At 36.5% G+C, this 24,673-nt stretch overlaps 1 protein-coding gene across 2 annotated transcripts; it reads right to left on the minus strand.

The window, feature by feature from the left end:
- Positions 1-855: 855 nt before the first annotated feature.
- On the minus strand, positions 856-23,457 carry LOC123917237 (callose synthase 7). Of its 2 annotated transcripts, XM_045968909.1 has the most exons (43): positions 22,732-23,457; positions 21,861-21,961; positions 21,457-21,569; positions 21,281-21,368; positions 21,080-21,190; positions 20,806-20,961; positions 20,355-20,438; positions 20,129-20,220; positions 19,902-20,025; positions 19,601-19,735; positions 19,436-19,512; positions 19,245-19,332; positions 18,996-19,130; positions 10,035-10,152; positions 9,577-9,908; positions 9,393-9,445; positions 8,845-8,905; positions 8,271-8,355; positions 8,129-8,178; positions 7,925-8,011; positions 7,596-7,700; positions 7,413-7,507; positions 7,238-7,319; positions 6,855-7,018; positions 6,635-6,758; positions 6,449-6,543; positions 6,241-6,337; positions 5,995-6,146; positions 5,694-5,803; positions 5,491-5,601; positions 5,275-5,343; positions 4,988-5,174; positions 4,767-4,872; positions 4,560-4,682; positions 4,345-4,460; positions 4,153-4,236; positions 3,927-4,039; positions 3,622-3,851; positions 2,440-3,237; positions 2,301-2,351; positions 1,978-2,163; positions 1,579-1,835; positions 856-1,101 (listed from the first exon to the last, which is right to left on the minus strand). In XM_045968909.1, the coding sequence occupies exons 1-42, from the start codon at positions 22,940-22,942 to the stop codon at positions 1,599-1,601; spliced, it is 5,736 nt and encodes a 1,911-aa protein (XP_045824865.1). In that variant the 5' UTR covers positions 22,943-23,457; the 3' UTR covers positions 856-1,101; positions 1,579-1,598. The 2 variants fall into 2 exon arrangements, with proteins under 2 accessions (XP_045824865.1, XP_045824864.1); XM_045968908.1 differs by having other exon boundaries at positions 6,241-6,543.
- Between the last annotated feature and the right edge of the window lie 1,216 nt (positions 23,458-24,673).

Here is a 24,673-nt window from a genome sequence, read left to right on the forward strand (position 1 = left end):
AGCTAGCTTGCTTTGATTTAACTACCGGAATGATTAAGGAGATTGGTTTTAAAGGAGAAAAGTTTTGGTGTCAGATGGTAATTTACAAGGAAAACCTTCATCCAATTGGAGGAATCAATAAATAATTGCATTATGTTTAAAGTTTTCACCCTTGAGGTTTGTTTCTAGTTCTTAGGATTTAATATTTTAATGCAATGCAACAATGTTGAACGTTATAAGTTATTTATATGGAAATTAGCTTACCAAATTACCCCATATTATATGTATTATCAAGATATAGAAACATTTAGTCTTAGGGCCCGTTTGAATTAGTTTATTTTTTAGCTTATGCAATATAAACTATGTTTTATGTTATTTTATAAATTTCCACCAGTGAAAATTGTGTTTTTATAAGCTATTTTATCATAAACTACCTTGACAAACTTATAATAATACATAAAAAATTATTTATTTGTATAAGTTATTTTGCATAAGCTCAAAAATAAACTAATCCAAACGGGTCCTATCAGTTTTGTTTCAATGCTTTCCTCACTTTGTATGGATACTTGTTCTAGTTTCTATTTCATCTGTATGAATGAACTTTTCTCATAATTGAATGTTCTACATTATATTATATTTAGAAATAGCTCATATTTTGGATCTGATGTAAAAGAAAATCAGTTTGAACTTCAATACATTTTGTTTGTAATGAATATGCACTTCACTTGCATTTGTAAAAATTAGTTTGAAAATCAATCTATTTGAGACAAATTCAGAATGTAAAGTATCTTTGAAACAAAATATGTGTAAAAAAAAAAGAAAAGAAATTCTTGTATTAAATTCAGCTATCATGATTTTGTCTACATCCCTTTCTAATGTAACATAAATAAGTAATTAATTAAATAATAATGTTCACTCTATACTCATCTGATACATATACAATATTGACACAGATATTCCATTTTAAAATGTAAAATTAAAAATAAAAAATTCCTATTTTAGTCATTCCTGTTCTCAGTCAGTAAAATTTTGCTAAAGTGGAAAGGGAATCATCAGAACTTCCAAAAATTTCTGATAAGCGTGAGATCCATTTTTTTCAAACTGAAAACTTCCAATTCCTGCCTGCATTGAAAATGTATGGAATCAGCGAGGAGAGGAAAACATGTTACTTTTTTAAACCATGATACAAATATAATCGTAAGGATTTGATTCGTAAATATCGTTAGTGTAAAACTTTATTACACATCACCACATATATACCTCACTAAATTGATACTTGTGGAGATATTGTAGTAATTAGGATGATAAAGTGGGATATATGATGTGATTTGATTGAACGCATGTGTAAAAATTTACACCATCAGTGCATAGAAATTAATTTCATATAGTAAAAGAGTTTAATGGACATACATACACCCCCCATGTAAAATATTTTTACACCAATAAGAAACTACCAATTTTCCATGTGATATATATAGCTAAGATTAAAATATCTACGTGACTTGACGGAATACATGATGCTCATTGGATGTCAGTGTAAAATTATTTTACACTGTCCGTGCATCTTCTATTTATCTCATATAGTAAATGTAAGATTACCTTAAAATTATAATAACATGTCAATCAGCTTTGTAAGTTTCCTTTCCCTTAAGAATCATTGAAATCTTAAGTCCTCGACTAAATGCTTGATTGAATAGTATCCGATTTTGGAACTCCGACACAAATGGGAACCATGACAAAACTGCTGTTGGCATGAAGATTATTAATCCCATTACATATTCATATGCTCTCGAAAGCTCTTTCACCGAAGCCCATAGTTTAGCCCATTTCAAGAGTCCCCTACATGTTTGTGCAATCTTGATTGCAAAATAGAAAAAGGAACATCACTTGTTTTGTTTGAATAAAGTATATATTCACATATATAGAAAATGTTAAAATATGTTTTTACTCCCTGCAACAATGTATTTTTTCATCTGAGTCCTTGAAGTTTTAACTAACCAGAATAATGGCCCATCCAGAGGGCGTGAAGGCCAGAATGGAAGCAAACAAATCTGATACAGTAAGCGCGCACACAACGAATAACACTGTCATTACTGACAAGAAGCCGAGAAACAGAAGTGCCTTGAGAATACGAAACATAAGCTGAAAGTCGGTGCTAAATCTCCGTCTACCCATGGAAACCATCTGGTGCACAAATGTGAAATAATTTTAAATGTGAAATTTGAGCTAGAACTAAATTTTTACTGAAGTGAGTAATAGTTTTGTATGTTAGGCTTTAATTGATGCAAATGCTATGGTTTTGCTTCTACAAGATGACATACCTTTAAGACGATAAGGACTATAATCAAAACTGCCCATGAAAGTGCGAATACCTACAATGAAAAAAAAAAGAAGGTAGTAAAGACCATGCGGTAAAACATGCAACATTTCATGTAGAACAAAGAAAATGAGGTTCTTTACCAGAATATTTTTGCTACGACGTGCAATATTCAAATGGTAGACGATTCCATATTGGTAGATAAAGAAGCGACATGCAAGAATAATCTCGAGTATTTTCCCCCTGGCATTTGAGTATTTCAGGTGTTCATTTTCTTCATCCCACCAAGATTCCCAGCTTTTATCAGATGGAATACCGATACCACCACGGTTTCCCATCCATCGCTTCCAATCTGTCCAATCGTCCACTGTTTTTTGCCAATTAAAGCCAGAAGGATTGAACAAGAAAGGAGCAAATAGCCAAGAAATGGCCAAAAACCACATTGACATTGTGATGAAGAAATAAAGAGTTGAGCTGCGGTACGACTCGCCATAAACTTCGTAAATAATCAACAGTATAAGTATCTCCAAGCCCTTCACAAAGTGACTTCGTGAGTACATCCTGTAATTATCAGCAAATTTTGCATGGAAGACGACAAAGCCTCGACCCGTTGGTCTATATTTAGAACCTCCATGCAAGAGCGTTCTTCCGTAGTAATGAGCTTTTGTTCCAAGCTGGAAAGTAAAGAACACAGAAGCTAATTGCAGTTGCATGATGATGAAATCACCCAAGGCAGTGCGAAATCCCTTCTCTAAACCGATTTCCATAACCATGGGAAGCACCAGCAGCAAGCCCAACTGAACAACAGACTGAGATGCCAAGGCTTGTTCAAGTGATTTGCTCTGATGTATGTCTGGATTTTGAAGAATTTCTCTCTCGACTCCACTCAATACCATATATAATCGTCCGTATAAGAACACATACACTGTCAGCACGGTTATCTGAAAAATGTGTCGCATCAAAATAAATGCATTAGTGTAAATGCATTTTAATCAACGAAAAATATGATTATGTGCTTTCATAATCGATCAAGTCCTATTGATATGACACTTAGTTGTCTAATAATCGTATTCGTGATTGTATAGTAGCTCACTCAAGTTTGTATGCACACAGAACACAGTAGAATCGATTTACAAGTTTATTTATGTGATTTCTATTATTCTTTATTCTAAAACTAGGCAGTCTATGCAACAAAATCTAACTCCTATATCATAATAAATCACGATATACTCAAATTCAGCAAAGTACATTCCGAGAATGTAATATTAATATTAGCAATCAACAATCATGTAACAGGAAATATAAAAAGCGATATGATAAATTACCATGCTACTGAAATAGAAGCCAACTGTTGTGAAGTAGAATGACAACATTCTGAAGAAATCAAATCGTCGACCAAGACGATAAACATCACGGCAAAGTGTTTGTTCCCCATTTCCATTTGCAACTTTAGCCTCAAAGAGTGAAATCTGATTCAATCCAACATCTCGCCCCTTACCAACTTGAATGTACTCGTGATGTGTAATATATCCTTGGCGTAGAGTTGAATTGTACCCTAAAAATGTTAAAATCACAATTAGTAAAAATTTCCATTCATCAGATAGACAGTTTCTACTCAACCTTGACGTACCTGCAAAAACATCCTCGCTTAAGTTGATAGTTTTTGATGCTTTGCTTATGCCACCTCTGGTTATGTGGAAGATTCGATCAAATATATCTGGATGACCATAATGAAATCGGACCCTGCAAATTCATGAACATGGATTACTTAACATATGTAACAAAAAAGTTTACTATGCAAGAAATAATACAAAATATGGCTGTTAAAGAAACATAATGTATTTTTTATTTCTTACTTTAAAGGATTTGCCAAAACACGTTGGCCAATGGTCACAAAACTGGTCTCCTGGTTTGACATAAACCAAGCAAGTGATGAAACACTGCAAAATAAGAAACAAGTTATATATTAAAATCATGTTAACTTGGTCATGAAATAATTTAATTCATATAAAATTAAATACTATACGAAATATTGTAACAAGGCAAACCTTCCGGTAAATATATGCTCTCTTAAACCCAATATAGTTGGTTTCCTTTGCCCTTTATGTGCATGGAATTCTTCCAATACATTTCTCATTTTGAAAGCTTCTTCATAGTAATTATCCTTTAAAAAAGTATAAAACAAAAATGAGCATTGAGTTATACAGAAAGTATCTTTCTAATTATTAATATTTTTTAAAATTAAAGTCCAAGGAAAAGTTACCTGATTCATGTCGATGGTCTGCAAAGCTTCTCCACGGGTAAATATAATGGCATGATTTTGGTTTTCAGGTTTCCCTTCACCAATTTCCGTCGGAGGACCAGGAAGCTTGATGCGATATATTTCCTTTCAATATAACATAGAATCATTAGAAAAGCCCTTAAACCAACTTGAAATCATGCAAATAGCTTAGAATATTTTTCTCCATACCTGATCATACTTCTCCCCCCCCTTGACAAGAACAGAATAATACACTTTCTCTCCCCCTTTCGTGTCTTCTGTTTCATCTATGTAAGCAACACGAAGGGCTGAATGCCTGCAAGGAACGATACATTTTATAATCATCAATCACATTCTTAGCTTACAAGGACCTTAAATAGTTCACCAAAATATTACATTGGACTTAGCTTACAAGGGTTGTATTGACTTACGTTACCATCAGATTGAGAATATTATTGTAGCAGCCTCTGTCGAAAGTATTTTTGGACTTTTTTTGCGAACCGTACAGTTGACATGAGACGACATAGGTGAACTTTAAATCAGCCAGAGCTTTTGCTTGTTCAAGAAGCCTCCTATCTCTTTCATTGTAATCAACTGTCCGGTAGCCTTCAGAAATACCTGTATTAAACAGTGTATAGATCATTTGTTAATAAAATGGTTTCCGCTAAATCTTTGGATTTTAATTTGAAAATCAGCATATGTGAAATAGTGAACTCACCATTATCTCCTGCATTTTCTATGAGGTACTGAAGGAGTAAGGCTTGCCAATAGTACATCATTCCTCTCACTACAAGAAAAGAAATAGAAAAAGTCAGAAAATTAACATTTACGGGCCACGGGATTTATCGGGCCAGACTAAAAAGCCCGGTTAAAAAACGGGCACCAAATATACTACCCGAGTCCGACCCTATATCAATGTGACTGTAATCAATACCTGTCCGAGAGAGTGTCTGCCCTCTGTAAGATGCCCACTGACGAACAAACTCCTCCCGATCTTTTTCAAGATTTTCAGTTTTTATGCGCTCCTCGAAATTGGCCCATTCATCTGAATTGCATTGATGTATTGAAATAACACGAGTGCAAATGCATTGAAGGGGAAAAAAATATGATAACCAAGCATATACAAGCAATACTGACCAGGATATATCATTGTTAGGTAGAATAAAATTGAAATTCCATCTTCATTGTCTTTTTTGAGTTCATCATTGGAATATTGAACATTCTCTTTGTAATATGGTGTTAGAACACTGAAGCAGAAGTCAGAGAAATTACAAATCATGGAAACATGAGATAAAATTGTTTCAATTATTTTATAATTCATAGTCAAGTATATTTATGCTGATTAGATTAGAAAAATCAATTACTTAGTGCATTTGTTCATATTTCAAGCTCGACGAGCTCGTGTGATAAGGTGTGTAAGATACAAACCATGACTAACCTGAAGGACAACATATCTCGAACTTTTGGAGCCTTTGGCATATTCATGAATAAGGAGTTCGCAAAGAATGTAATACGGCGACGGGCTTCAATATTTTGGGGCACATTTATAGCCGATTCTTTGACTGTTAAAAGCAAGTGAAGCCTAATAACCTATAGAAATGAAAAGGAGACTAATAAGTAACCGATTGTATGAAAACAACAACGTAATATGTTTAATGGGGTGTGGATGTCAAGAGAAGACTACCTTCTCCATCACTGATCTCTTCTGTGTAAAAGAAGTGTCGATGTTAACAAACCTCTGCTGTTTGTCTACATTATAATGCTGAGGTGTTTGAAGAATTCTGAAGAAAAGAACCAAAACAATATCATAGAAAATTATATAATATAGTTTTTTTTTTAAATAAAAAAAATTCATACACCAATATCTATCCCATTCAATATTTAAAACGTACACATGGCCATCGACCATAACATCCTGTGTGATGATTTCTACAATATCCTGCAGCACATTCACTATCAGAGACTCCTGCTTGCTGTCTTCATCTTTCTGCCAACGGAAAGCGAGAAAATATAAGACCTCAATAATCTCATCAAGAAGGAATTAAACTATAGTGACAAAAAAAGGGGGAAAAAGTTACCAATAGAGATAAGAATTTTTCCAACTTCTCACTGAGTGAAGGCAAGCCACTTGTATCGAATTCTTTGACAAATTTTTCTTCTTCAATGCATTCTTCTACTTTGGCGCATATGAGCTCTATAACCCTACATGAAAGAAACCAAAAAAAAAAAGAGGATTATATTAAGAAACAAATAAATCGGGTGAATAGAGGCTATAAAGTTTTTTCTCTCGATCCTTACTTCCTATCTTCTGCACTTAGCAGAAGGTTCAGTATGATGTCCTTGAGAGTCTCATAGCATTCGACAACTGCTGAGTACATATAACCATCACTCTTAATCTTTTTAAACAAATCAGCATCATCGTCCTTCTTATAATCTTTTGCCATGTCAACAGCTATAGGAATCTATCACATATTAAAAGAGATTTAGAAAGAAAGCAAAAGACAGTATGATTCAATCAATATAAACTACTGTTGTCAAATATCGGCCATGGTGGATTGCAGTGGCAAATTTTTAACAACCGCCGTGACCAATTTGTGAAGGATAGTGGCACCATGGAATTTTATGCAATCAATAACACTGATATAAACCGGTGGCCTTAAAGAGTAGCTCAAATGACATACCTTACTAGCAAGCAAGAATGGAGGCCACTGGATGACAGAAACATCAACTGAACTGTATGGAACAAGAAGCAAATCTCTATCCCTGGATAATTAGTAAACAAGAGATATAATTATACGATTAAAATTCAGAAGCCTAAAGCAAGATATGTTGTTAAGGAAGAAGTTTGATTTGAACCTGTTACTGATGAGGTCTTCCTCTCTCATAGAATTTATAAACTCATTCCAAACCTGAGAGAAATATGCAATATTATCCCGTTCGTATGCATCATCCTGCCAAAGAAACTCCATGTGTAAGATTCATAGTAAATTAATATCTGGCATCTGTGGTCATATAATTTTGAAACATGAAATGCAGTACCGATTCCTCCTGCATATTCTTTCTGTTTCTACCAGTCCAAAAGCTTTCACTGAACGCTTGTGGTACAGAGAGAAATCTGGAGCGGAGCATTCCAAGTGTCCTTATCTAAGAGATGGAAAATGTTTAAGATTATAATTAACAGAAAAGGATAAAAGCAATATGAACTTAGTACTGTCGTTATCACAAAATGAGGTCGAATCTTTTGAGAAGCATATCGTTTGATACTGCATTTTTTTAATTTATTCTGGATGATATATATCATACAAGAAAAGTGGAAATTACAAAGATGTAACGTAATGTATTGCAATACATTAGCTACACATACGTACCTCACCCAAGTGGCTGAAGGCTCCAATAATCCCGCCAAATAAAGTGGCATAAATGGCATACCATATTTGAGTGTCCATAAAATAAACCTATATTGAAGAAACATTTAAGAATGGAACGAACTAAGGCACAAAAATATGTAAGCGAAAGCAATGAAATAAGATAAAGTTTGTCAATCCAAATTCCTCCTGTTCCACAAAACTCACCAGGATAATTGGAGCCCATATTGAAACGACAACACTTAAATTGTGCATATCTGTAACATTTACAGAATGTGAGTTGAAGTTATAGCGATAGGTCTATAACAGAATATGTACACAGATAGTGAAAAGGGTCATAAAATGTTACCATTCTCTGGAAAGACTTCATGCCATTGGTAGTTATCTATTTGCATTGCCATGATTATCTTTGTCGGCTCAACAAGGGGTGATATCTATCGAAAGATTAGTTTAGTAGATCAGCGAAACAAAACTAATGAATTACAATTTGAAAATAACTATTTGGTGTGTTTCATATAATCGAAACACTAGAATAAAGAAAATACATAAAACACGGTTGCAAGAATTTAGCAGTTCATTATTGTTGAATTGATTCCATGGTGTTTTTATTTTATGCATGAACTTATAATCGAGAGAGAGATAATAAAACCATATGTTTTGCTATGCCAAGCATCAAATAGCTTCACTGTTTTTTCTATGTTCCTACACAGTTTTCTGCATTTTCCTCTCATTAATTAGAACTTTCATTGTATCATTTTACTGTTTTTTGTTCTTTCTATTAATATTAAGTTCATATGCATTTTTCCCTGTTCCCTGATATGCTCACTACACACACAGCCACATGTGTTTTAATGTCTACAAGCCACGGGACTAAATGCTTAACAGAAAAAATAAAATAAAATCAAAGCTTATAGAGATGATACCTCCACATAGTAACTGAATGCTAGTTTGCTAATTAGAAGCATGATCCAGAAGAGGGTGTACCTGCCAAAACAAAATTCATTTTATAGCTGAAATAATATATAGAGAGAGGAAATTATAATAGAAGCAGAATATATGTGCCTAACATTCAATAGTCAATATTTATCTAATCTAAATCGGGCCATGATAACCAAGATATTGGCTCAAGTGGTTAATGAGCTCGTCCTAGGACGAATCATTCGGGAGAACCCGAGTTCGATTTCTGGTGGGAACAATTCTTGGCCAGGCTTTACTTACCTCGCGGCCGAACTCTGGATTACCGGGCCCCCTTCTCTGGGAACCAGAGGGTTAATACCAAAAAAAAAATCGGGCCATGATGTTTATGAAGAAATTTATTTGCGATCATAAACAGAGCAACTTAAAGTAAAACATGGTTGACGAAAAATTAAGGTTTCGACAGTTACATTCTCCGACAAAGTCCCATCCCCTCCCTTCCATTCATCTTATATAGTTGATACTAAAAGGAATTTGCACAGAATTTATGACTTACTTAACCAGTGAAAACATGCTTTCATGCATTCCCCGACCTACATACAATTTTGGCTGCAGTAAAAGTCAAAGTTAGATAAACAACCAAAATATATTCCGATTAAATAGATATACAATGCTTGATAAATGAAGCATCCGGATAAAGGTAAAAATAGCCTAAGACTATAAATACTTGTGTTTCTGACCTGAGCCCACCACATTAAAAGGGTAAGTATTCGATTATTTGAGCGCTCCAATGTTCTGCGCAGAGGTGGAAGGAAAAACAGCAATGCAGCCACTATATTTGGTATCATATATATTGCAACAACCCAGTAATAAAGAGACCCTGACCCCCAGTCCCCAGCCCAATGGGTGACAAATTGTATAAGCCCGGTTGGATTCTGCAGAGAACTACTAAAACTGACTGGTAAAACAACAACCCAAACCGCCGCTACGACAAACTTCAGAAAATACCGAAGCAGCTGAGTAAATTTCATGTTCCCCAATGCATTCCAGATAAGAATAATATCGATAGTAACTGCAAATAAACATTACGAGAAAAAAGTGAAAAAAAATGACGATAAAAATTGCACTTGTTACTACATAAAGAATAAAGCTACCTAAACTTTTAACTTCCAACGAAAAAGAGAAGTAGCTATTTTACCTTGAAGAAAATTGAGAATAGCATATGTGATAAATATACTAGAAACATTTCTGAAGACATCGGAATCAGTAAGCACTCCAATAAGTCCCAAGTTACTCCATGCAATTATAATCATTGCCTGTAAAAAAAAAGACTGTCATATATGATGACGAATCGTCACACTCTCTAATCCGTGCCTATTTTAGCAACATTAGATGCATTTTAGTAGGTTTTTAGCAATAAATATAAGAGAAATCTAACCGTAAGCTTGATTACTTGATTTGCAAGAAAACAGGAAAAATTGCAGGAAATGGAGGATTCTCACTACGCTGGGGGCGTAGCCCATCACGCGCCGCGTGATGGAGCTCACAGGGAGCCAAGATTTTTACTCTGATCACGCGCGGCGTGATACCTGACCACGCGCGGCGTGGAACCTTGTTGAAGAAGAAGATTGCTCTCTGACTTGATCACGCGCCGCGTGATTCTGTTACTACGCGCGGCGTAGTTGGTGGATTTGCAACCACGCGCGGCGTGATAGATCTGGCGCGCGGCGTGGTTGCCTTCTGTATATATATTTTCTGCATAATTCTGTTACAAGTGGTGGGAATTTTTTTGGGAATCTGATCTTGATCTTGGGAATTCCAGGCACGATTCGCAGACTGATCCTGTGTTCCAGAGGAAGAAGGTGGCTAGATTGGAAGCATTCAACATCATGGGAGTGGATTCCTTGAAGTTGGAGCAAGAATTGAGCTACTTCACGATGAGAGGCTAGACCTCCATTGAGGTTGGATCATGATGAGGAACTAAACCAATGTATTTCATGTAATCAATTGTATCTGTACTGAATCTCTCTTTTATGAATGTTATTCAATGAAGTTCTATCCTTAATGCTTTACAATTTCTGATCAATCTTGCAATGAACTTAGATTTTAATTATGTACGAGAGTATGAGTTGAAATCAGAACTGAATTCATTGTGCATTTGAGTGTTTCCGGTCGAGAGATTGAAACATAGAATGTAGCATACGATCAACGCGTTTTCAAATACTCCGCTACCGGTAGCTTCCATCCAAGAGATTGGAGAAGTATCGGTAGAGGATAGGGTGGATTTTGACAAGAGATTGCGATTCACCGTATTGTTGATCTAGTTGTAACATTCGAGTGATTCATTACGATACAATTGAATTGCATGTGAATACTATTGTTTAGGGAATTGTAGACGATCCAACCTCATTCTTAATCATTTGATTTCTCAACATTTTCGTACAAACACATCCTTCAAACCAAACCCCCAATCTATGTGTATTTCTTGCATAATGTCTATGAGCACTGTTCGACTAGTTTGATCACACAATCCCTGTGGATCGATATTTTTATTACTACGTGGTAATTCGTTCACTTGCGAAATAATCCATCAAGTTTTTGGCGCCGTTGCCGGGGATTGTGATTGATTCGACAAGGCGATAGTGTTCATATTTTCTGTGTTTTCTTTATTTTTCTGTTTTATATTTTTCTCCCGGAGCGTTCTACTTGTGTGTTTCATTGTGCATGCGGAGAACAGGTCCTCAAGAGCTGCAATTTGATCCAGAGATTGAAAAGACAGCTCGCGCAATTCGAAAGGCAACAAGGGAAGCTCAAGCTTCAAGGGGAACAGCTTTGCTAAGGGATACACTGGACTGTCAAGGACAGACTGCATCAACAATGGAAGAAGAGCAGATTCCACCGGTTCCTCAACCGCCAAGGCGTACCCTTGGTGATTATGGGAGGAGAGACAATGACGCGTTGGCAAATCAAGGCTTTCAGCCGGCGAATCCTGTCTCATTCGACATCAAGAACACGGTCCTTTCCGCCCTAAAAGAGAATCCTTATTCAGGTTCGGAAGCTCAATGCCCGAATTTACACTTGTCTCACTTCTATGAAGCCTGCGACTATACCGATCCACCGGGGGTGAGCGAATCGGACAAAAGACTTAGGTTATTCAAGCATTCTCTCACCGGCCGTGCTAAAGATTGGTTGGACACGATACCCGCCGGAACTATTGAGACTTGGAGACAGCTGGAGCGGAAGTTCTTAGATCGTTATTTCCCTATACATAAGTTCCTAGAAAGAAGGGCTGAAATTAGCAACTTCGAACAAGCGGATGGTGAAACGTTGTATGATGCTTGGGAAAGGTTCAAAGTTTGTCTTAAAAGGTGTCCGAATCACGGTTTCGATGGCCACAATCAGATGCAAATGTTTACCCAAGGTTTGAGGGCTCAAACGCGAATGATACTTGACGCATCAGCCGGTGGTTCGTTGAAGAACCGTGACGAAACTGAAGCAAGAGAATTGGTGGAAAGCATGGCTCAAAACGAGTATAGAGCTACTAATGATAGAGGAGCCAAGAAGAAAGGCGGAGTGCTGGAATTGGATACTCAAACAGCGCTATTGGCACAGCAAAAGCTCATGACTAGCCAAATGGAAGCAATGATGAAGCTGCTGTCCAATCCGCAAGTTCAATCTTCTCCAATAGGTAAAATTGACAATGTGCGCTGTGATTTTTGTTTGCAGGATCACCCAAATGGCGGATGCTTCCCGGAGGGTTCAGAGGAGGCTCGCTACCTAGCCAATTTCCGGAAGCCGTACAACAACAATAACAACGGTTCCGGGTGGGGGAACGGTATGCAAAGTCAAGGTGCACCGCAACAGCAGCAAAGGCCTCCATCAAGGATGGAAGAGACTCTAAATCAGTTCATGCTCATGACCCAAAGCAACTTTGAAGCGATGAAATCGAGTCAAGCAACCTCTAACAAGAATCATGAAGCTTCTATAAAGAATCTTGAGGTGCAAATGGGTCAGCTGTCAAGACAGTTTTCTATGTTGCAAAACCAAGGAGGTTTCGGAGGAAACACTCATGATAATCCGAAAAATGAAACTTGCAATGGAATCACTTTGAGGAGTAGAGAGATACCGGAAAGGCCAGCTGTGGAGAAGCCCTTGAAAAAGAAGGTCATTGAGGGAGAAGTTGAAAATAAGCAAGAAGTTGTAGTTGAAAATGAGAGACATGAGGGAGAAGTAGAAAATGAAAATCTGTCTAAGGAAGTTGAGATTAGTGAGGAGGAAGTAGAAGAAGTTGAAAAACAGAGGGAGATAAAAGAAAAGGAGAGTAAGAAGGTTGAGAAAGGTAAAGGAGTTGATGAATCGCCGTATGCTAGGATGCCTTTTCCTAGGAGAAAGAAAGTTAAGAATCTTGAGCGAGAGAAGGAGTTCAAGAAGTTCATGAAGGTGTTGAACAAGCTTGAGATGGCTATACCTTTGGTTGAGGCATTGGAGCAAATGCCGAGTTATGCAAAATTTTTGAAGGAGCTGCTCACAAAGAAAAGAAAACCATTAGATGATGAAATGGTAAGTATGACGGAAGAATGCAGCGCCATCATTCAACGGAAGCTACCTCAGAAAAAGAAAGATCCGGGGAGCTTTACAATTACATGCTCTATTGGAAATCTCACTATTGAAAAGGCGTTGTGTGATTTGGGTGCGAGCATTAATCTGATGCCGTTATCAATGATGAAGAAGATACCGGGAGCAGTAGCAAAGCCGACAAAGATGAGTCTCTCTTTGGCGGATAGATCAATAGTGCATCCGGAAGGTATCCTCCATGACGTATTGGTTAGAGTGGGTGAATTTGTGTTTCCCGCAGACTTTGTGGTTCTAGACATAGAAGAAACTAGGGAGTGGGAACCGTTGCTACTTGGTAGACCCTTCCTAGCAACTAGCCGTGCCCTAATCGATGTAGAGATGGGGGAACTCATGCTAAGGACCGATGATCAGCAGGTTACATTCAATGTCTTTGACAAGATGACATGGGATGACGGAGACCCACAGTGTTTTAGAATTCAGGTTTATGATCACATGGTTCAAAATGCTCTTAAGATACCTTGGAATGCACACTACTTGCCACATGGTGGCACTTCTTTTCCTTAACCCCTAAGGGTATGGAACGTCAAGCATCGGGACGTTAAACAAGCGCTGGTTGGGAGGCAACCCAACGGTTTCTAATGTTTTAGTGTGTTTGTTTTTGAAGTATGTAGGTAGGTGTGTAGCAGAAGCAAGGACAGGAAGCAGAACAGGGCACAACAGAGTTCTACTACGCCGGGGGCGTAGTACAATCACGCGCGGCGTGATCCTGCAACACAGAGGAAGGAGTTTTCAGCATGTATCACGCGCGGCGTGGGGGATGCATCACGCGCGGCGTGAAGCCTGGAGAAATATGGAGTCTCTGACTAAGTGATTACGCGCCGCGTGATGGTGATTACGCGCGGCGTGGCCTGTTTGAAAGAAGTTCTTGACCGTTACAATTGGTGCTACGCGCGGCGTAGCAAGGATCACGCGCGGCGGGGTTACACAGGAAAGCGTGTCAAATTTGAATTTCTTCATCTTTTCAACCACTCCATCCATCCCATCATCAATTCACACGGTTTCCCACACGAAAAACTCCATTGATAACCCATTTTCACTCTTCAAACCTCTCCAAATTTCACTTCTAAGCACCTTAAATCATCCATTTCCTTCACATTGACATACCACCCATATCACCCACTCCTAATTCCACTCCAAATCCCTCATTTCATCACATTTCACCACTGTCCCGAATTAACCCATTTCAATCTTTACATTATCAAGATGTTGACACGGCTAACCGGAAAGGGAAAGAAGAAGAGTGATGCTAATCCACCACAAGAGCCTCCAAAGAAACCAAGAACAAAGATGAGTGCAAGCAAGGGCCAATCTTCTCGGTCCGCTCAAGCATCTCCTCCTCGCCGGAGCAATGTGACTCAACCACAGGTCCATCCCCACTTCATCAGTGCAGTTCATGAAAAAAGGTACACAAAAATCCAAACCTTTACTATTAATCAAGAAAAAGGTTTTGGAGAGGACTTGTTGAAGGGTGTTGCTGAGTTAGGAAATGAGGTCAAGTCTAGAAAATGGGGGAAGTTTAATAAGTTAATGATTAAAGATGAAGCTAATCCGGGAAATCAGATGTGGGTAAGGGAGTTTCTCGCGAACGCTTATTTGCCTGACCAGTCGTCGGTTCCGGAGTTCTAGTCGACAGTTAGGGGAATTAGAGTGCACTATTCCGCAGCTCACATTAATACACTGTTGGGTTGTCGTGTGAGAGGTGCTTGTGAGTTGGTATCCGAGAAAGAAAGGATTGCTAATGGTGGCCTTGCGGTGAGAGAGGAGTTAAAGGCGATTGTTTGTAGGCCTGGAGCTAGATGGCTGTCACACTCAGCCTCATCCCTTCCTACTAGGTTGAGTTTGACGAGTTTTAACCCTATTCACCGTGCTTGGGGTGAATTTTGGCTTAAGAATGTGAGAGTGGTTGGTAATAACTCTGAAATCCAGATTGACAATGTGGCCGCTGTTCGATTATTAGCTGATGGTCGTTATATCGATCTTGGTCTTTGGTTACAAAGGGATTTACATGAAATGGCAAATAATAATAATCCGACTTTTACTTTGGGGCATTGCAACTTAATTGCTGCTTTGTGTAGAGCAAGCAATGTACCTATGTGTGTGCAAGAAGGTGACTTACATCCCGTCCGTCCACTATCTTTATCATACTTTGAGAAGAGATTTGAGAGAGGTCCTATTGTGCCCCGAGGTGAGGGGAATGCTGCAAGAGAAGAAGCTTTGAGGGAGGAGGAAGAAATTAACCGGTTTGAAGAGGGTAACCATCCGGATCAACAGGGGGATCCGGTACATGAGTATCACGATATACCAGCTCAAGACCCTCCTCGTTACTCTCATGATATGAATCAGCTTGCTTCAATGTTGCATCAAATGGAAATTTCTCAATATTCGGGGCTGCCGAATCTCTACTTTGATACCGCCTCTTCCATGTACACCGAGGCGATGGCTTACCGGTCTACTTTCCCTCCTCCTACTTTTGGGACTTTGTATCCCGTTGATACTGATTGGGAGGCGCATCAGGCGAGGGAACTGACATCTTTTCAGGCCAGACAAGCTTACAATTCTGGTTTGAGAACTTCTGAGTTGGCCGAAATCGAGAGGCGACGCCGGGTTGAGCAGGATGAGGCTGCTGCTATGGAGAGGGAGATGCTGGATGTGGATGGGCTGAATTTGAATTTGAATAGCCCGTTCACAAACTACTTCACTGGCCAGCCGGACGACACCGTTTGACGGTTTTGGTTCTGATATTCTACTGCTGCTGCTGCTACTACTTTCCTACTCTACTACTCTATCTTTACTTAATTGTCTTTTACTTTCGTTGGTTTGTAATAATATTTGATGTTGCTTGGATATTGGCTGGATATTTTATTTGTGTACTCTGAATTTGAATCTTCTCTTGTTTAAATGGTGGAATGGTTTTTACTTTTAGAGTTTGTTTCAATACTTTGGCATGTTCTTTCTAGTTACTTGAGTATCAATTACTTGATTTTCTCCGTGTGTGATTTGTGAAACTTGCAGTGCAATAGCTTGTTGCACTCATGTGATCAAGAGGCAAAGGACGGGAACGCACACTTTTTGACCGGCTCTTTGATTCGACCCAACCGTGAGGTATTGAGCCAAACACTTCTCATCCTTTCTATGTGTGATATCCACTCGTGTATTGTCTCTCGATTTTGCTTGTCGTCTCTTTATTTGATTGGTAATTTTGTCGCACACACGAGGCATGTTGTTTTGGTACCCTTGAGCCTTTCTATCCACCCTTACATATATATCATTTGCTTAACCAATTTGAGCTGAAAGAAAATATGTTATTTTTGCAAACCCTTAAGAAATTTTTGAAGAAAAAAAGGAATGACTTTCTTGGAGGTTAGGCACCTAATTAGTGGTTGATGCGCAATGCTCACCACTAAGTTTGGGGTTGCTCTTTGGAATTAGCAAACAATGAAGTTTGGGGTGAGGGTACTAGAGAACTTACAAAAAGTTTTTGGTTGAAAAAAATTGAAAATTTTTCAAAGATTCAAGGTTTTAGAGAAAGATATGTTGAAAAGAAATGAAAAAATGAAAAAAGAGATGAATGTAAAAGAAAAAAAAATAGAAAAGAAGTACTAAAAGAAGTGATAGCCTTGAGTACAAAAAGATTTGCAAAACTTTGCTTGATAATTTGAAAAAGTTCTCTAGTCCACTATAGTTCAAAAGAAAAGGGTTTTTGGTTTATGAATTTTTGACCATAGGGGGATCTAACTCCAAGTTTTTCTACTACTTATCCAAAATGTCACCATCCACCCTAGCCAAGCCACGTTATAACCCTAAAAGACCTCTAATGTGTGTGCACAAAGTGAACCGAATGAATTCTTAGACTACTTGCAAAATTATTGTTGACTTGCATTGATGTGTTGATTTGAGTGAATTGCCAAAACTGAAGAGTACATGTGAGTAGTGTGATGAAATCATAAGAGCCGTGGTCGAAAAGTGTGAACTACTTGAAAATGTCTTGCGAGAACGGTTGTGCATTTGAGCATTGTTTGCAGGTGGATCATTGATCATCAGGTGAGTCTCACGTATGTATGATTCGAGTGAATTTAAGGAAAATGCCAAGGTCTTGACACAAAAGCTTGAGGTAAAAGTTGTTTCCTTGAGGACAAGGAAAGGTTTAAGTTTGGGGTTGTGATGACGAATCGTCACACTCTCTAATCCGTGCCTATTTTAGCAACATTAGATGCATTTTAGTAGGTTTTTAGCAATAAATATAAGAGAAATCTAACCGTAAGCTTGATTACTTGATTTGCAAGAAAACAGGAAAAATTGCAGGAAATGGAGGATTCTCACTACGCTGGGGGCGTAGCCCATCACGCGCCGCGTGATGGAGCTCACAGGGAGCCAAGATTTTTACTCTGATCACGCGCGGCGTGATACCTGACCACGCGCGGCGTGGAACCTTGTTGAAGAAGAAGATTGCTCTCTGACTTGATCACGCGCCGCGTGATTCTGTTACTACGCGCGGCGTAGTTGGTGGATTTGCAACCACGCGCGGCGTGATAGATCTGGCGCGCGGCGTGGTTGCCTTCTGTATATATATTTTCTGCATAATTCTGTTACAAGTGGTGGGAATTTTTTTGGGAATCTGATCTTGATCTTGGGAATTCCAGGCACGATTCGCAGACTGATCCTGTGTTCCAGAGGAAGAAGGTGGCTAGATTGGAAGCATTCAACATCATGGGAGTGGATTCCTTGAAGTTGGAGCAAGAATTGAGCTACTTCACGATGAGAGGCTAGACCTCCATTGAGGTTGGATCATGATGAGGAACTAAACCAATGTATTTCATGTAATCAATTGTATCTGTACTGAATCTCTCTTTTATGAATGTTATTCAATGAAGTTCTATCCTTAATGCTTTACAATTTCTGATCAATCTTGCAATGAACTTAGATTTTAATTATGTACGAGAGTATGAGTTGAAATCAGAACTGAATTCATTGTGCATTTGAGTGTTTCCGGTCGAGAGATTGAAACATAGAATGTAGCATACGATCAACGCGTTTTCAAATACTCCGCTACCGGTAGCTTCCATCCAAGAGATTGGAGAAGTATCGGTAGAGGATAGGGTGGATTTTGACAAGAGATTGCGATTCACCGTATTGTTGATCTAGTTGTAACATTCGAGTGATTCATTACGATACAATTGAATTGCATGTGAATACTATTGTTTAGGGAATTGTCGACGATCCAACCTCATTCTTAATCATTTGATTTCTCAACATTTTCGTACAAACACATCCTTCAAACCAAACCCCCAATCTATGTGTATTTCTTGCATAATGTCTATGAGCACTGTTCGACTAGTTTGATCACACAATCCCTGTGGATCGATATTTTTATTACTACGTGGTAATTCGTTCACTTGCGAAATAATCCATCAATATACGAAAGAAAATTTGGATGATGAAATTCTAACAGCTTAACCAGATGCATAGGAATTCTGGTAAAGCCAACATAAGAAAATACGGTAGGTCCAAGTAGCATTATGGTTACCTGTAAAGCCAATATAAAAAAAATCCACATTCGATCAAAACTCCTATACAGATGCAGATATGTACGAACTTCAACAAAATTTGTTTTAGGCTTCTTCTTCCCAACTGCAGTGTTAGCTCGGCCCCGGAGTCGACCCTGTCATTTATATTTGTACTTCAATAAAGGTCTCTAACAAAGTAATGAGGGTGCAGTTGAAAAATAAAACAAACATAATGTAATAGAAAAGAGAATAAGAAAATAGATATAGACCGGATGTGTTGTTTGTGTCTCCTCTTTATGCCTAAAAAAATCTGAGTTGAGATTCATCGGCCAACCTAGCTTAAAACATTTGTCAGACCTGGAAAAGGACAGATTTGAGCTTCTTGTTTTCTCAACGTATATAAAAATAGTTTTTAGCAATGCTTTGAGTGTTTCCGTTAAAAGATTAGTGAACGGTTTACCAAAAATATTCATTAAGATCATCGTAATTTCTCCAGTTGGAATGACTCGCCTTGCCTTTGTTACTTCTTTTTGCTTCCTATTCACCAAACACAGAAATGAGTTTAAGGAACAATTTTGAAAACAGACAAAAAAATTACTGAGCTATTTATGTAGCGTATACTTACCTTCTTCAAAACATCATATAAAGGTGTTATAACTTCCCTGAGAAAATGTTCATCGTCACGTGTTACTATTTCAAATGCTTCCCCGCTGACATGATGGGCATTGCTAAATAAAATCCCGAATACATCATTGCACATCTGCAGGAAGAGAGAAAGGAAAATAAAAAAGTGTTATCAACATTGAAAAGGTTTATAACTACTTCGGTCACGGTCAGGGTTAAAATGATAGATTCGTAGCAACAGCAGAAGAATAAATAATACTACGACATTAATAATGTTTGAATTATGATTATTGAAAACTTACATGATGGAAAATATAGCAAAGGCATTCAGGCATAAAGCGAATATTTGAAGCTTCTCCCCATATTAGAAGATAAAGTGCAATGTAAATCAGTTCTAATTGTTGTCTTCCATGACCATCTGAATACCTAGTGTTAAAAAAATGGACGTACCAAAATGAATCAAAGAGTTCTTATAATATAAGCATTATACAAAATGCAATTTAGGATACATAGTAAAGCAATGAAGTACCTAATATTTGATTTACAACGCACATAGTGACACCATGACTCATAATTTTTGAAAGTTGTAGCCATCAAATTCTCTACAGTTTCTTCACGTATCTGCAACAAACTTTTTTTTAGTTCTCTATATGATGATTGATGAGTAGAAGTGGTTACAAAATTTAAATTCCACATTACCCTTATTTAGAAATATATATACAAAAACAGATTTTCTTCAGGAAATAATAACATACCTCATAAGATGCAGACCTATTCCTTATGTCCATGTTGGCAAGTAATAATATAAGATGTTCCCTTTGATTTGCCACGTTTCCTTTCTTTGTATTCCAAAATACACAACGACATATTAAATTGGATTATCCACCGGTAATGTACATGATATGACAACGACATATTAAATTGGATTATTCACCGGTAATGTACATGATATGACAACGACATATAACTATATTCATCATAACTTGTTGTATGTCATACTAGCACCACTAATATCTATATACCATATATGTTTATGCGAATAAGTAATTTTCTTGAAACCAAGCAATATGAAAGTATATTATTTACTGAAATGTTTGAGTTAATTGAACTCGACATAGTTGAATCAGTCCCTTATTAATTCAAAGTTAAAATCATGTTACTTGCAGACGAAGGAAAAAACTGACATAGAAGAGAAATATTTATTACCTGGAACCCAAAAATTGAGGCAATCCAATCAAGTATATCATTCACATTTTTAACTCTCTCCATAGGTATTGTAGAGGCATCATTATCCGGTCTTGAATGAATGATAGGCATCGGAAGATTATCCACCTTACTTAAAGCAGCAATTGCGGCTTTGATCTATAATTTCAAAGAAACAAGAAAAAGGCATCGGAAGATTATAAAGTTAAATTTTCAGATGATAATATCATTAGCCGAAGCAAAATTGTCAATGCATGTACGCGCAAAACATACAAACCTCAGGAAGTTCCATGATTTCCGGTTTAACACCGACAGCATATAATGGAAGGATATTATAATGCTCATATTGTCCCCTCTTATTCTCAACATCAGCAGCGTATCTTTTTGTCTGGTAAAAAAATAACATACTCAGCACATGTCATCGCTATTTTTTAAAAAGTAAATTTAAGTGATGTTAAAATAATAAAAGAAAACAAACCTTTTCCTCAATAGCCTGTGGAGAACTCAAAGTCTTCAGTACTTCATACAAGACGGTGGCAATCTGAACATTCTTAACCATTTCCTCTCTTCAAAAGCAACATCAAAAGAATAATAAGACAATATTTAAAATCACATAATTTACACAACCTGCAAGATTAAGATCAATATCCTTACGGTTTTGTAGTAAGTTCACCATCCCGGATTCTCCTCTCATAGAAATGTTGGTAGTAAACCTGTAGCTCCTTGGCGTCACTTCTTTGAGTGCTTTTCTCTGTAAGCTCCCCTTCCTGCAACCAGTAAATTTTTTGAAATGTTTAGTATATCAACATCTATATAGCCTTTCGTTTTCATGTAGAAATTAAGAAATAAATTGCGTTCTTGTTCATAAATTCTTAATCTATAGACCTACCATCATTGCTATAAATGTTAATATTTGTATTAAAATGAAAAACAGAAAATAATATCAAATGCATGAACAAGACATATAAACCATTACTAGTTTATAGACCAATAAGAAGTAACATAAACCACCTTCAAAATATTGAAGAATTGCGAGAAATTAAAGTTAGGCAGATTACCCTTTCGAGTTTGTGCAACAGGTAAGTCTTGAATTGACGAACACCACGTCCACTGGAAGTTGGATCCATTGTATGAGCCTTCTCAAATGCATGAAAGCGACCTAATTAAACACAGAAAACATATTAGTATCATATACTTTTCAGCATATATAAGTGCACAACACCTTTGACTTGTGATTACTATAAGAATTACAATTTAGCAACCAAAGTTGGTTTCAAACTTTCAATATGAAATTTCACAATCAGAACTTAAACAATAACATGTGATACACATTTTCGATTTTAACAACATTTAATTAGGATATCCAATCCATTAATACAATCAAATTTTACAATAAGGACTTAAGCAATAACATGTGATACAAATTTTAGAGCTTATGTCTTATAGCTTATAAGCTCATTTTGAAAAAAAAGACCTGTTTAGTAAATTTTTACTAGTTTATAGCTTATTTTGATAAGCTAATTCAATTAGCTTATAACTTATGGCTTATCATTTTTTCTCTCCCAATAATACCCCTGTCATCTTACTTGGAAAAAAATAAATATTAATTAAACATATATTTTTTTATGTCATTTCATATCTATAAGCTAGTTCAACCGCAAATTTTACCAAACACTACAAATTCAATCAGCTAGCTTATCCGCTATAAGTTAGTTTATCAGTCATCCGCTAATTTTTTTGCCAAACAAAGCCTAACTACGATCAAATTTGTTCTTTTAAAAAAATAAAATAAAAACAAATTACACAAAACAGTCCAGAAAATCCACATTCCACAAAGTAAACAATTTCCATACTCATCAAACTCATAAAAGATAATTATTCAAAAACATAAAAATAAAAAGACAAAAACAATTGAACAAAACAACTCACAAAGATATGCAACTCTAGGATTCTCTTCCTCAATCTCAATAGCAGCTCTAAGAATAGGCACAAGAACAGCAAGTGAGGAAGGAACAATCTCACTATCCATAATATTTTCTTCATTTGGCAACTCAACAGTCCTTGTAGGTGCCCTTATCATCCTCTTAGATGGTTGTCTAGAGATTTCAAAAGGACCCTTTGTTCCACTGGTGCTAGCCATGTTTCTGTCACAACCAGAAACACAAACACCAACACCAACAACACAATCACCAATGCAATGTTAAAGTTTGTTCCTTTATGAGTTTTGTTCTTGACCCAGAAAACAAAGCAGCATTTAGAGGTTGAGTGAAGAGTTAAGGAAGCTAAAGTTGTCATCTTTTTGAAATGGGGTTATAGAAATATCCAAAAAAAATTATACTTTGATTGAGACAGAGGTTTTGGAATTGCTCTATTAACAAGAAATAAAGGAAAAAGAAAACAATTGAATAAAGAAAAAGAAAGGAACATAACAGAACAGAACAGAGAGAGTAGTGATGCTTTGTTTTTGTGAGTGCTTTTTTGTCCTTTTGGTTATAATAAACATAAAAAAAGGAACAAAATCAGAGGGATTAATGCTTACAATAATACATATCAGAATGCTTTTTTTTTGGTTTTTTAATTGCTTTTTTGAGAAAAGTTTGGTGTATGGAATTGACGAATTGGTTTTGAATCCTTACATGCAAAGGAAACTGAGCTACTTTGGTGCTTAGAGTTGCCATCAATCATTGTTTTTTGAGGGAAACAATGGTTTGAGGAAAGCACGTGGAAAGTGAAAAAGGTGAATGAGATTGAAATAGTTTGCATGTTTATTTCATTTTTTGTGGTACTAAGTTTCCACAAATTAGATTTTTCAAAAAAATTAAGTAACATGTTTGCACAAATTAATCAGATTTTACTCGATAGCCCTTAGATAAGATGACGCAGATCTCTTCTAACTTAATCAAAGCCTTGAATTCGATCTTTGACTTAAGCATGCAGCGATGTTAAAACTCTTTTGCCATCATTTGAGTCCCACAAAGGATATCCAGTTTACACAAAAAAATTAATCAGATTTTCTGTTCCTTGTATTTGAGCTAAATTATACTTTTATTCCCTTAAGTTAATTTTAGGTTTTACTTTGGATATCTTAATTTATTTTTTTCATTTGGTTCCTCAAACGTCGTATAATTTTGGTCTTTTAAGTTTTTTTGTTTTATTTTGATTCTTTTAAGTTATGAATATTGGAAACTTTAATCTTTGAAGTAATAAAATTTAGACAATTTAGTCCTCTTATTAGATACCAAAATATCTTAATATTTGTAATTTGAAGGACTCAAGTGTTCAAAATTTATAATTTAAGGACCAAAGATGAAAAGAAAAAAACTTAAGAGACCAAATCATCCAACAATATAGTTTACTAAGGACATTATTGAAGGAGTTGGGGATTCAAACACATAATTCTCAACTTCTCCATATTTATATGTGAATCTAACCGCTAAACACTCTTTTAATGTCAATAACCGTTAAAAAGTATTAGACCCGCGCCATTCTATTTAAGTGCTCTTTTAATCGCAGTCTTTTATCACAATAGGGATATCATCCCAATTAAGTTGATATCACAACCCCAAACAATAATCTTCAAACTTAAATAAAATATTATAACTAAAAAAGACAAGAAACAAAAAATTGGGTAGCAAAGGTCAAAACAGGAATATCGATTATCGAAGAATAACATATGACTATTTAAATCAAAAGTTACAGAGAGACCAAATCTATAATGGACACTAACATGTGGTTAGAGAAAACATGATTAAAGGAGAAGAATCAACTTTATATGTTCAAATATTTTTCTATAAAATTAAATACTATTATACATTCGTTAATACTTCATACATATAAATAATAATTTTTTTTTGTCATAAATAAACTATCT

The sequence above is a fragment of the Trifolium pratense genome, linkage group LG3 (genome assembly GCF_020283565.1).
Source record: "Trifolium pratense cultivar HEN17-A07 linkage group LG3, ARS_RC_1.1, whole genome shotgun sequence".
Lineage (NCBI taxonomy): Eukaryota > Viridiplantae > Streptophyta > Magnoliopsida > Fabales > Fabaceae > Trifolium > Trifolium pratense.